This window comes from Chlorocebus sabaeus, chromosome 14 (assembly GCF_047675955.1).
Source record: "Chlorocebus sabaeus isolate Y175 chromosome 14, mChlSab1.0.hap1, whole genome shotgun sequence".
Classification (NCBI taxonomy): Eukaryota; Metazoa; Chordata; class Mammalia; order Primates; family Cercopithecidae; genus Chlorocebus; species Chlorocebus sabaeus.
The window spans coordinates 55,189,241-55,202,871 of record NC_132917.1 but is presented as its reverse complement, the minus strand read 5'-3'; the positions used below and the strand labels follow the sequence as shown (position 1 = coordinate 55,202,871).

The 13,631-nt window shown below is 42.5% G+C and overlaps 1 protein-coding gene across 26 annotated transcripts in view; it reads left to right on the top strand.

Moving 5' to 3' along the window:
* Positions 1-7,005: 7,005 nt before the first annotated feature.
* The window catches only part of MTIF2 (mitochondrial translational initiation factor 2), a 31,642-nt gene continuing 25,016 nt past the window's right edge, over positions 7,006-13,631 (top strand). For 3 of the 26 annotated variants that reach the window (XR_012095291.1, XM_007970590.3, XM_073023000.1), the window contains exons 1-4: positions 7,049-7,940; positions 8,633-8,699; positions 11,291-11,516; positions 12,548-12,659. Coding sequence is in view for 25 of the 26 variants with exons in the window: in XM_007970590.3 (XP_007968781.2) it covers positions 11,298-11,516; positions 12,548-12,659 (331 nt within the window). In the remaining variant the exon portion in view is untranslated. The other 23 variants (XM_007970593.3, XM_073022999.1, XM_073022998.1 and 20 more) reach the window with 23 other exon arrangements.

Sequence of the window (13,631 nt, the reverse complement as noted above, 5' to 3'; positions counted from 1 at the left end):
GCAATCTCAGCTCACAGCAACCTCCACCTCACTGGTTCAAGTGATTCTTCCACCTCAGCCTTCCAAGTAGCTGGAATTACAGGTGCCCGCCACCACACCTGGCTAATTTTTGTATTTAGTAGAGATGGGGTTTCACCATGTTAGTGAGGCTGGTCTCAAACTCCTGACCTCAGGTGATCCACCCGCCTCGGCCTCCCAAAGTGCTGGGATTACAGGCGTGAGCCACTGCACCTGGCCATATATTCAATATTATTACAGGGTCTGCAGGTGGTTCTCATAGCAACCCAAGAAAACTGACTTCCACACAAAAGTACTATAACAGAGATATTTTTCCTGCTTTGCATGTATGGACTATGGATATTTTAAGTTGTGGATTTCAGTGACTGGTTCGACTGGATTAGGTTTGTGGGAACTACATTGGAATTTCTGTCCTAGTGTTACTGGCCAAGAGAAATTTCCTGTGATTTTAATGCTTTAATTAACTTGCAAGTGAAATATATTTGCATAAATTTTAATAAAAATATTAAGTTGAGATCAGAAATCACATATTATTCCTCTATCCCTGCTGGATGGATTTACCTACTGATGGTAAATGCTGATTTGAGTAAATGTCAATAAATATATTTTGGAATGTGTTGGCTTTAAGAACAAAAAGGGCCAGTTCAATTAAAAACAAACTCATATTCAGTATTTTTACCAAACATAAAATAGTGTCTTTTCTAACAAGTTGCATGCATTTTTTTTTTTTTTTTTTGAGACAGAGTCTCACTCTGTTGCTCAGGCTGTAGTGCAGTAATGCAATCTGGGCTCACTGCAACCTCTGCCTCCTGGGTTCAAGTGATTCTCCTGCCTCAGCCTCCTGAGTAGCTGGGATTACAGGCGCCTGCCATTGCGCCACCTAGCTAATTTTTGTATTTTTAGTAGAGATGGGATTTCACCGTCTTAGCCAGGATGATCTTGATCTCCTGACCTCGTGATCCACCCGCCTCAGTCTCCCAAAGTGTTGGGATTACAGGTGTGAGTCACTGTGCCCAGCCCCCTATTTTTTAAAATAAATGTTTTAATATTACACTTTAAAAATAAAGACAAGTTAACAACATATATATAGTTAAAAAAATTAGACCACATATGAAGATACAAAAATTTAAATCACAGGTGTATAAAAATATTCACATTGCACACATAATGTACATACTCTAATGCTGTTTATTTCTAAAAGAGTGTTTTGTTTTGTTTTGTTTTGAGACAAGGTCTTGCTCTGTGATGCCCAGGCTGGAATGCAGTGGTGTGATCATAGCTTACTGCAGCCTTGACCTCCTGGGCTCAAGCAATGCTCCCACCTCAGCCTTCCAAGTATATGGTACTACAGGCACACACCACTGCACTCAACTAATTTTGTATATTTTTAGTTTTTGTAGAGATGGGGGTCTCCCTATGTTGCTCAGGCTGGTAATGCTATTTATTTCTAATTTTTCTAATCTAGACAGAATTATATATTTTATAATCTGCTTTTCTGTTTTCATCTAAGAGTCCATGTCAACAGATCTACTTTATTACTTATAATGGCTGTATAATATTCCATTTACATATCCAACTCCAAATTTGGAAATATCCAATGTCCAATGACCTAAATGTTAGTCATTTCCAAATTTTCAATATAATTACAAATAAGGCTATGATAAGTGTATTTCTCTTTCTCAGCGTATGTGTATATATACACACACACACACATACACACACACATATATATGCACATATATATACACACATATATGCATAATTGTTTCATGTATTCCTTAGAATACCAATAATCTGCAAAGTTACACAGTTTACACATTTTTTTGGTTGTTTTGTTTTGTTTTGTGAGACAGGGTCTCCCTCTGTCAACCAGGCTGGATTGCAGTGGCGTGATCTCGGCTCACTGCAACCTCAGCCTCCCACACAATCCTCTCACCTCAGCCTCCCAAGTAGCTGGGACTACAGGTACACACCACTATACCCAGCTAATTTTATTTTTAGTAGAGACAGGGTTTCACCATTTTGGCCAGGCTAGTCTTGAACTCCTGGCTTCAAGTGATCCTTCTGCCTTGGCCTCCCAAAGTGCTGGGATTATAGGCATGAGCCACTGCACCTGGCCAATTTCCATTATATATTGTTGAAAAGGCAAAAGGCAGCATTTACTGTATGAATCCCATTTATATAAGATTGTATGCATATATATATATTTATTATTATTATTATTTGAGGCAAAGTCTTGCCCTATTGCCCAGGCTGGAGGGCAGTGGCACAATCTCGGCTCACTGCAACCTCTGCCTCGTGGGTTCAAGCAATTCTGCCTCAGCCTTCTGAGTGGCTGGGGTTACAGGCAGCCACCACACCTGGCTAATTTTTGTATTTTTAGTAGAGACGGGGTTTCACCGTGTTGGCCAGGCTGGTCTTTAACTCCTGACCTCAGGTGATCCACCTGCCTTAGCCTTCCAAAGTGCTGGGATTACAGGCTTGAGCCACCAAATATACATTGTATCTGTAGGTATATTTATGCATGTTTTAGGATTTCCTTCCTTCCTTCCTTCCTTCCTTCCTTCCTTCCTTCCTTCCTTCCTTCCTTCCTTCCTTCCTTCCTTCCCTCCCTCCCTTCCTCCCTCCCTCCATATTTTTTCCTTCCTTCCTCCCTCTCTCCTTTCCTTCTTTCCTTCCTTCCTTTTAGAGTCAGGGTCTCACTCTGTCAGTCAGGCTGGAGTGCAGTGGCATGATCATAGCTTATTGTAAGCTCGAAATCCTGGCTTCAAGTGATTCTCCCACCTTGGCCTCCAGAGTAGCATAGAACTGCAGGTGCATACCACCATGCCCAGTTAATTTTTTTTTTTTTTTTTTTTTGTAGAGAAGGGTCTTCCCATGTTGCCCAGGTCTCAGAACTCCTGGTCTCAAGCAATCCTGTGGCCTCAGCCTCCCAAAGTCCTGGTATTACAGGTGTGAGCCACTGCGTCTGGTCCTTTCTTTTTTAAATCAACTTTTTTTTGTTTGTTTGAGACAGAGTTTCACTCTTGTTGCCCAGGCTGGAGTGCAGTGGCGCGATCTCAGCTCACTGAAACCTCCGCCTCTCAGGTTCAAGCGATTCTCCCGCCTCAGCCTCCCGAGTAGCTGGGATTACAGGCATGTGCCACAATGCCAGGCTAATTTTGTATTTGTAGTAGAGATGGGGTTTCTCCATGTTGGTTAGGCTGGTCTTGAACTCCTGACCTCAGGTGATCCGCCCACCTTGGCCTCCCAAAGTGTTGGGATTACAGGCGTGAGCCACTACACCCAGCAATGAACCTTTTAATTTTAGAATAATTTTAGATTGCAGAAAAGTTGCTGAGATAGTGGAGAGTTGCCATGTGCCCTTTACCCAATTTTGTTAACATCTTACATTAACCATGATACACTTGTGAAAATTAAGAAATTAACATTGAAGTATTACTGTTAACTAAACTACAGACATTATTCAGATTTTACCAGTTTTCCCACTAATGTGCTTTTCTGTTACAGGATTCTATCCAGGATACCATATTGCATTGAGTTGTTATGTCTCCTTAGTCTCTTCTGATCTGTAACAGTTTCTGAGTCCTTTCTTGCTTTTCCTAACCTTGACAGCTTTGAAGAGTACTGGTCAGGTATTTTGTAGAAGGCTCTTTAATTCGGTTTCTCTGATGCTTTCCCCATGATTAGAGTAGGGTTGTGGGTTTTGAAAAGGATATTACAGGGGTAAAGTGTCCTCATCACATCATTTCGTGTGGGGGTGCCCATGATATTAACACAACATTGCAGGTGATGTTCACCTTGATCATTTGGTCAATGCATTGTGTGCCAAGTTTCTCCACTGTAAAGTTATTAATTTCCCCTTTCCATACTGTGTTCTTTTTTTTTTCTTCTGAGACGGAGTCTTGCTTTGTCGCCCAGGCTACAGTGCAGTGGCACTCGGCTCACCGCAACCTCCACCTCGTGGGTTCAAGCGATTCTCCTGCCTCAGCCTCCTGAGTAGCTGGGATTACAGGTGCGTGCCACCATGCCTGGCTAATTTTTAGGAGAGACAGCGTTTCACCATGTTGGTCAGGCTGGTCTCGACCTCCTGACCTCGTGATCCATCTGCCTCAGCCTCCCAAAGTGCTAGGATTGAGCCACTGTGCCTGGCCTCCATACTGTATTCTTTGGAAGCAAGTTAGTAAGTCCAGCCCACACTAAGGTGGAGAGGAATTAATCTTCACTTCCTAGTGAAGGTTTTATATATATGCATATATATATAAAAGTTGGCATCTTCTGTAAGGAAGATTTGTTCCTTCTCTATTTATGTATTTATTCTATTATTTATTTATATTAGTATGAACATATGTATACTTAGTTGATACTTTTGGTTATAATCTAGTACTGTTATTTTGCTGCTCAAATATTTCCAGCTTTGGCCATTGGGAGCTCTTTCAGGTTGGCTTCTCTGTTCCTTGAACTGTTTTCATTCTCTCTCTCTCTCTTTTTTTTTTTTTTTTTTTGCCACTTTCTATATTTTGGTATATTGCTTTAATTTTCTGCATTAGCATGATTAGAAAATCTTAATGATTAGAACATTAGAGGAACATAGAGGCATAGATGGTTATTTTCACCTTAATATTGTGGAAAAATGACCTGGCAACTACTTTGATGGTTTACCAACTGATTTCTGGTTGTTTCTCAACTGCCTTGCAAGGCAAGTAAGATAGCAAAGAATTACTTCTCACAGAAATTAAACTTCAGTAGATATCTGTGAGTGGTAGGTAAAATGATAGCAATTGGAATAAACTTCAATAGTTTTCAAGTGTTGTGCATGTTAGGTTCAGTTAAAAAAAGTTTCCAGGCCCAGTGCAGTGGCTCACACCTGGAATTCTAGCACTTTGGGAGGCTGAGGCGGGCGGATCACTTGAGGTCAGGAGTTCAAAACTGGGCAGGCCAATTATACTAAAAATACAAAAAAATTAGCCGGGCATGGTGGCAGACACCTGTAATCCCAGCTACCTGGAAGCTGAGGCAGGAGAATCGCTTGAACGTGGGAGGTGGAGGCTGCAGTCGGCTGAGATTGTGCCACTCAACCTGCGCGACAGAGTGAGATCCTATCTCAAAAAAAGAAAAAAAAATGTCCAGGAGAGAAGTTTGCATTAAATCATTCAGTAACACCGATTGCACAGCTTTGTAGTAGGCATTGGGAAGGTGGGGGAAAAAAAGAGGGTGGTAGATTGGGGTGGGGGCGTGAGTTAGGAGGTAAGATGATGGCAAGTATGCTTTTGAGTAATGAACTTCTGTACAATACCAATTACCTAGGGGAGTGGTAGATCTTAAAGACAAAGATTAATTGATTGATTTTGTTTTCTTCTCAAATTCCTTTTACCAAAAGACACAGATAATAAAACAATATTTATATTTGAGAGGTGGTGATGGTTGTGGTCAAAAGGACCAGCTGAAAGACATAATGTCCAAGCAAGTGAGGGAAAGCTCTGGGGGCAGGCTGTAATAACCATAACAGCAAACACTTACTATGAACCAGGCACTATTTATCAACAGTTTATCAACCCATTAAAAGCTTATTACAGCCGGGCGCAGCAGCTCATGCCTGTAATCCCAGCACTTTAGGAGGCTGAGGTGGGCAGTCACCTGAGGCCAGGAGTTCCAGACCAGCCTGGCCAACATGGTGAATTAGCAGGGTGTGGTGGTGTGTGCCTGTAATCTCAGCCAAGCAAGAGGCTGAGGGGGGAGAATCACTTGAACCCAGGAGGCGGAGGTTGGTTGCAATGAGCCGAGATTGCGCCATTGAGCTCCAGCTTGGGCGACACAGTGAGACTGTCTCAAAAAAACAAAAAAACAGTCTGGGAGCAGGGGCTCACGCCTGTAATCCCAGCACTTTGGGAGGCCGATGTGGGCGGATCACCTGAGATAGGGAGTTCGAGACCAGCCTGACCAACATGGAGAAACTCCGTCTTTACTAAAAATACAAAATTAGCCAGACGTGGTGGCGCATGCCTGTAATCCCAGCTACTCGGGAGGCTGAGGCAGGACAATCGCTTGAAAGCGGGAGGCAGAGGCTGCGGTGAGCTGAGATCGTGCCATTGCACTCCAGCTTGGGCAACAAGAGCGAAACTCCATCTCAAAAACAAAAAGAAACAAAAAACAAAACAAAAACCGTATTACAATCCTGTGAACTAGCTACTGTCATTACTATAATGTAGATGAACAAACTGGGACATGGACAGTTGACAAGACATCCCCAACCACACACTAGGAATGAGCTGGGATAGGAAATCAGACACTCTGACTCTATTACTCCAAATGCCATACATACAAGCTGACTTCTGAAAAAAGAGAAAGTACTGTTCGCACAATACTAACTGGTTCTACGGCCACTGTTTCCTTGCATTTCTTTTTTCCTTCTTGTTAGGAACACGTATCTTTGAAGGAGGTATCATTTCTCCCACAGTTCTCCATTTAACGTTTCCTCGAGTGCAAGCACCACCGAGGCCACACACAGCCCCAGAGTAGAAGTAATTTGCTTCCTAGAAACCCTCATTGTATCCAGATTCCCTCCCAGAGGAGCCATCAGTTCTCATGGGTGGCACTTTTTTCTCCAGCTGATTACACTTTTTTTCTGTAACAGTTAAATTTTCCAACTTCTAATTGAATAAAGGCAGTTTTCTTAAAAAAAAAAAAAAAAAAAGCGAAAAACGGAAAGGAAGGAAGAGGAAAGAAAGGAAGGAAGAAATGAAGGAAGTAAGGAAAGAAACGAGAGTGACAGAAAGAGAAAAAGGAAAGAGAGAAAGAAAGGAAAGGAAAACAAGAAATGGAAGGGACCTGCAGAAACGATTCACCACGCGCGGCTGACCCTGGGAGGAGCCACAGGTTGAACGAGCGCCTCCCAGGCTGGACGCCCGCTGCGGACACCGCAGACAGCCCCACCCCGGGCGGCTACAGCGACTCTTCTGAATACCGGAAAGAACCTTTTCCAGCGGGACCGGAAGCCCGGCGGGGACCGTAGCGGGGACGGACTGACCTACCGACCATTCTTCCGGGTCCGGAAGGTGATCTCCACCCGTGCTCAGATCCAGGGGCCCGGGACAGTAGGTAGGAGTTAAGTGGGTAGGGTCCCTTAACCAGGGTTGTCCGGTGTGGGTGGTGTGTGTTGTTTCGCCTAACGTGTCAGTGGCACAAATCACGCGAACTCATAAACATTGTGCGTTCGGAAACCTTTTCAAGATGCATTTAATCCCTGCGTAAACTCACGTTAAGCATTCACGAAGGCATGTGCTCTGTTCTCTCGGAAGCGGCCGGCCGGCTTCCCCTCCTCGGGCGCCGCTGCGGGCGCAGGTCCTCAAGTCCCAGCCTCCCATAGGCCCAAGGCCTTCTGGGCTCCAATTTGAGGCGAAGCCACCCCAGTTTCGTAATTTTTCTGCAGTGATTTATTTTTACCTTTCAGGTAAGTTCGAAAGCTTCCAGCTCACTTTCAGACATTTCCACTAACGCAACTACGTATTTGCAACATACTTTTTTCAGATTCCTTGACAAGAATATCCTAGTGACCAAACACCACCTTACTGGGAGTCAGAACGTCTGGGTTCTAGTCTTGACTGCCATTAACTAGCGGTATGACACTGGAGACGCCTTTTTGACCCCTATGGATTTACGTTTCCTTTTCTGTAAAATGAGGAGCTTGGAATAAGTGACAAATTTCCTTCCAGTTTTGACATTTGGGTTATTGCCTCCAATATGTCTTTCCAGTTTCTGCCTCAATTACATATCTGTGCTTTGGTTAATATCTTGTAGTGTCCTTCCTCCCATTCCCTTAATCTGTGCTCTTCTCAAATCTGGTTTCATACTCGTTTAAAAATTATTTTCTCAAGGGATCCTGTGTTTCCCGAGCACTCTACTTTTGGTCCAGGGGCACAACCGTAAGTATGTGCCATTCTTAAAAGTATTTAATGTGTGTAAATACTATTGAATGAATTTCCAATTTTTTTTTTTTTTCTTTGGACAGAGTCTCACTCTGTCGCCCAAGCTGGAGTGCAGTGGCGTGATCTCGGCTCACTGCAATCTGCCTCCTGGGTTCAAGCCATTCTCCTGCCTCAGTCTCCCAAGTCGCTGAGATTACAGGCGCCCACCACCACGCCCGGCTAATTTTTGTACTTTTAGTAGAGATGGGGTTTCACCACGTTGGCCAGGCTCTTGAAATCATGACCTCAGGTGATCCGCCCGCCTCGGCCTCCCAAAGTGCTAGGATTACAGGCATGAGCCACCATGCCCGGCCTGAATTTCTAAATCTTAATGTGTTTATTTCGTTGGCATTAAGTCAGATTTTTCCTTGATCTTTACTTGAATAAGCCTTTTAAGGTAAAATGCTTGCTCGATTACACGCACATACATAACCTCTTAATTGTCTGAAGGTAAACAAGTTAATGACTTGTGAATATTTTTAACTTATAAGCAATGAATCCTCAAAGCTTATAAGCCAGTACTGAAATGTGTGATATGGTTTTAAAATAGCTGATGATAAAGTCTTTACATCATCCCATTTTCTCCTCATAGTCTTGTAATAGGAAGGACAGATATTCAAACACTTATTTATTTATTTATTTTTTAACAGAGATCCAGAAAATGAGGCCCATAGGAAACAAGTGACTTGCTGAGTCCAGATAACACTTACTATCAGAGTGAGTGTCCAGCTAAGTTTCCTTTGTTGCCCAATAAGATACTTTCTTCACTATACTGTGCTTGTTTCAGTTACGATTTATTTTCTTTCTTTTAAAAAGTATTCAATATAGGCCAGGTGCGGTGGCTCACCCCTGTAATCCCAGCACTTTGGGAGGCCAAGGTGGGTGGATCACCTGAGGTCAGGAGTTCAAGACCAGCCTGACCAACATGGTGAAACCCCGTCTCTACTAAAAAGACAAAAAAATTAGCCGGCTGTGCTGGCAGGCGCCTGTAATCCCAGCTACTTGGGAAGCTGAGGCAGGAGCATCCCTTGAACCCAGGAGGTGGAGGTTGCAGTGAGCCGAGATTGCGCCATTGCACTCCAGCCTGGGTGACGAGCAAAACTCCATCTCAAAAAAAAAATTTCAGTATATTCTATTTGCCATGTCAGAACCATAAATTTACTATGTTAGAACCATAAAATACACTTTGGGAAGATTGGTTGAGATGTAACATTTAGGCTAGGCATGGTGGCTCACACCTGTAATCCCAGCATTTTGGGAGGCTGAGGCAGGTGGATCACCTGAGGTCAGGAGTTTGAGACTAGCCTGGCCAACACGGTAAAACCTGGCGTCCACTAAAAATACAAAAATTAGCTGGACACAGTGGCGCACACCTGTAGTTCAAGCTACTTGGGAGGCTAAGGCTGGAGAATCGCTTGAACCCGGGAGTCAGAGGTTGCAGTGGGCTGAGATCACACCACTGAACTCCAGCATGGGCAACAGAGGGAGACTCCATCTCAAAAAAAAAAAAGAAAGAAAGAAATGTAACATTTAATGTCTAGTTATCTAGCAAAGATCACCCGTCCAGAGCCTTGATTTCTTTGGTCACATCAAATAACTATTATCATTTGTGAACAATTTTAAAGAATATCTAGTAGAAAATATAAATATATTTATATAATGTATATGTTGTATATAAATATAAAATATAAGCATATTGTAGAAATGCCATATTATAAGAGAAATCATTAAAAAAAAATTTTTTTTTGAGGCAGAGTCACGCTCTTGTCTCCCAGGCTGGAGTGCAGTGGTGCAATCTCGGCTCACTGCAACCTCTGTCTCCCAGATTCAAGCAATTCTCCTGCCTCAGCCTCCCGAGTAGCTGGGACTACAGGCTTGTGCCACCACGCCCAGGTAATTTTTTTGTATTTTTAATAGAGATGGGGTTTCACCACATCAGTCAGCCTGGTGTCGAACTCCTGACCTCAAATGACCTGCCTGCCTTGGTCTCCCAAAGTGCTGAGATTACAGGCATGAGCCACTGTGCCTGGCCAAAAATTTTAAAACTTTGTAAAAGTTTATAATTTTGTTCAAGATAGCTTTATATGTATTTTTATTAGAGACGAGGTTTCACCACGTTGGCCAGGCTAGTCTCAAACTCCTGATATCAGGTGATCTGCCCATGTTGGCCTCCCAAAGTGCTGGAATTACAGGTATGAGCCACCATACCCGGCCGGAAAACGTGTTCTTTTTACATTGTTTTTGTCGTTCCTGCCCCTAAAAACTGAAAAGCAAAGCCATAGAAATGCAGTCTTGAGAGCAGAGGCAGTAGAGGCCACTGGGAGGAAAAGAACTATTACTAATGAGTTCTGTTACAATTTTCTCTCAAAAAACTCTTCTTTCATTCTAAGAATAATAACTCAAAAGGCATTGTTCAATAAATAGTGGGTGTCTTCTTCCTACTATAAAGCATCTTTTTTTAGGGGGTGAGATGGGAAGATGGAAAAGTGTTAAGAATTGAAAGACAGTTCCAACTAGATGAAGTGTGTGCAAAGTTTCAGAGATGAGATGACAAGCCATCAGAGATTATAGGTGGGTTATAATAACAAAAGCTTGAGAGGTAGGAGTGTAGAGACTCTAGGAGTGTAAGAAATAAGGTAAGGCTGGGCATGGTGGCTCATGCCTGTAATCCCAGCACTTTGGGAGACCAGGGTGGATCACTGGATCCCAGGAGTTTGAGACCAGCCTAGACAACATGGTGAAACACCATCTCTACCAAAAAAACAAACAAAAAATTATCTGGGCATAGTGGTGGGCACCTCTAGTCCCAGCTATTAGGGAGGCTGAGGTGAGAGGATCACCTAAGCCAAGGAGGTCGAGGCTGCAATGAGCTGTGACCACATCACTGCATTCCAGCCTCCAGCTTGGACAATATAGTGAGACCCAGTTTCAAAAAAGAAGTTTCAGGGTGTTTAACAGAAAGGTGATCATTTCACATTTGCACTTTAGAAAAATTACTCTAGTTGTGATTTGGTTAGTTGATATTTCAAAAGTGAAAAAAGAGCCTTTTACAAGTTGTTATTGTATTTCAATTCTATCATAGTAGTAACATTAACAGTAATAATAATAGCTAGTATCTAGAGAGTACTTGGTATGGAATCCCATCTCTTGATGAGACTGAGTTTTTTCAGGGCAGGAACCCAGTTTTACTTGTTGTTGTAAGTCTAGTGAGCTAAGTGTAGCCCAGTGCTATGCATATAGTAAATATCCAATTAATATTTGCTAACTTGATTTGAATATTATTTTAAAACCTTTTTTTTTTTTCCTAGGAGAAACATGAACCAGAAGCTATTGAAATTGGAGAACTTGCTACGATTTCACACTATTTATAGGCAACTGCACAGTCTGTGTCAAAGAAGAGCATTAAGACAGTGGAGCCATGGGTTTTCATCTGCTTACCCTGTGTGGACAGCTCAGCTGTATGCATGGCCCTGGCCAACAGAAATGCTCATTGGGGCTGCTTTATCTCAGTATAGGTTTCTAGTAACAAAAAAGGTAGTTACAGTTTTCTTTTTTTTTTTTTTTTTGAAACGGAGTCTCAACCTGTCACCCAGGCTGGAGTGCACAGGCGCGATCTCGGCTCACTGCAACCTACGCCTCCTGGGTTTAAGTGATTCTCCTGCCTCAGCCTCCTGAGTAGCTGGGATTACAGGCATGAGCCACCGCGCCCGGCATAGTTACAGATTTCTGTAAGTTATTTTATTATTTGATCTAAAATGAAAGTGCCTAGAACCATGAGTAGAAATCCATTTTGAGTATTTTATCATTTACAGAATATTTATTACTTAATGCTATATTCCAGGCAATAGCGCTTTGTGAGAAAGGGAAGTTCTGGTTAATTGTGTGGTGCTGATGAATTTGGTTCCTTGGGAATCAGTGTACAACAGTGAATTAAGGATGTAGGAATTTAAGCCTAAGTTTTAACTACTTATGGGAGTGTTTGTTGGTAGAAATAGTAGCTATGGTCAGACACGGTGGCTCACGCCTGTAATCCTAGCACTTCGGGAGGCCAAGGTAAGCAGATCACAAGGTCAAGAGTTTGAGACCAGCCTGGCCAACATGGTGAAACCCTGTCTCTACTAAAAATACAAAAATTAGCTGGGCATGGTGGCGCATGCCTGTAGTCCCAGCTACTCAGGAGGCTGAGGCAGGAGAATCGCTTGAACCTGAGAGTTGTAGGTTGCAGTGAGCCGAGACCACACCGCTGCACTCCAGCCTGGGCAATAGAGTGAGAGACTCCATCTCAGAAAAAAACCAAAAAACAAAAAAAATACAAAAACTAGTTGGGTATGGTGGTGCACACCTGTAATCCCAGCTACTGGGGAGGCTGAGGCAGGAGAATGGCTTGAACCCAGGAGGTGGAGGTTGTAGTGAGCTGAGATCGGATGAGATCTGGATGACAGAGCAAGACTCTGTCTCAAAAAAAAGAAATAGTAGCTATGATTGTGGTAGATATTTCAGAATAAATCTAAATTGTCACAAGTTTTTTCTTCCTTTTTGTTTATATGTTCTGATTTTTTTAATAGGAAGAAAGACCACGGAAATCTCAGTTATCTTCAACAAAATCTAAAAAGGTGGTAGAAGTATGGATTGGAATGACTGTTGAGGAACTGGCCAGGGCAATGGAAAAAAACACAGGTGAGTCAGATATTTTTACAAAGCAAAATATGGGAATGTTGGAAGACCAGGCATTTTATTTGCAATGAGATTAAGGCATTTAAAGATTAAAAACTAGACTGGCACTTAAAAAATATATTAAGTCATCGTAATATTCTTTTTAAGTCATAATCCCTAGTTTCTTGACTCTGCCAAATGTAGTTCTCCAAGATTTTGCTTTTAATTAAAGTGGAAAAGATTTTCTTACATGAATTAAGTTTTCTTTCGTGGAAGTTTTGTGGGCTATTAGAATAAATCCAAAGAATGTTTTTAGACTGAGGGTCTATACTTATATACTTTCTCTTTGTTTTTCTATAATTTTCTATATCTTCTTCCTTTTTTTTTTTTTTTTTCTTTTTTTTTTTGAGAAAGGGTCTTGCTTTGTCCAGTATAGTGGCACAATCATGGCTCACTGCTGCAGCCTTGGCCTCCTGGGCTCAAACAGTCCTTCAGCCTCAGCCTCCTGAGTAGCTGGGACTACAGGCATGTGTCACTATGCCCAGCTAATTTTTTATTTTTTGTAGAGACAGAGTCTTACTATGTTGTCTAGAACTCCTGGGTGCAAGTAATCCTTCTGCCTCAGCTTCCCAAAGTGCTGGGATTATAGGTATGAGCCACCATGCCTGGCCCTATAATTTTCTGGTTTCCTTTTTTTCACTCATCATTATTATTATTTTTTTTTTGAGATAGAATTTCACTCTTGTCACCCAGGATGGAGTGCAGTGGCACAATCTTGGCTCGCTGCAACCTCCGCCTCCCAGATTCAAGTGATTCTACTGCCTCAGCCTCCTGAGGAGCTGGGATTATAGGTGCCCACAACCACACCTGGCTAATTTTTGTATTTTTAGTAGTTACAGCGTTTCATCGTGTTGGCCAGGCTGGTCTCAAATTCCTGACCTCAAGTGATCCGCCAACCTCGGCCTCCCAAAGTGATGGGATTACAGGCGTGAACTA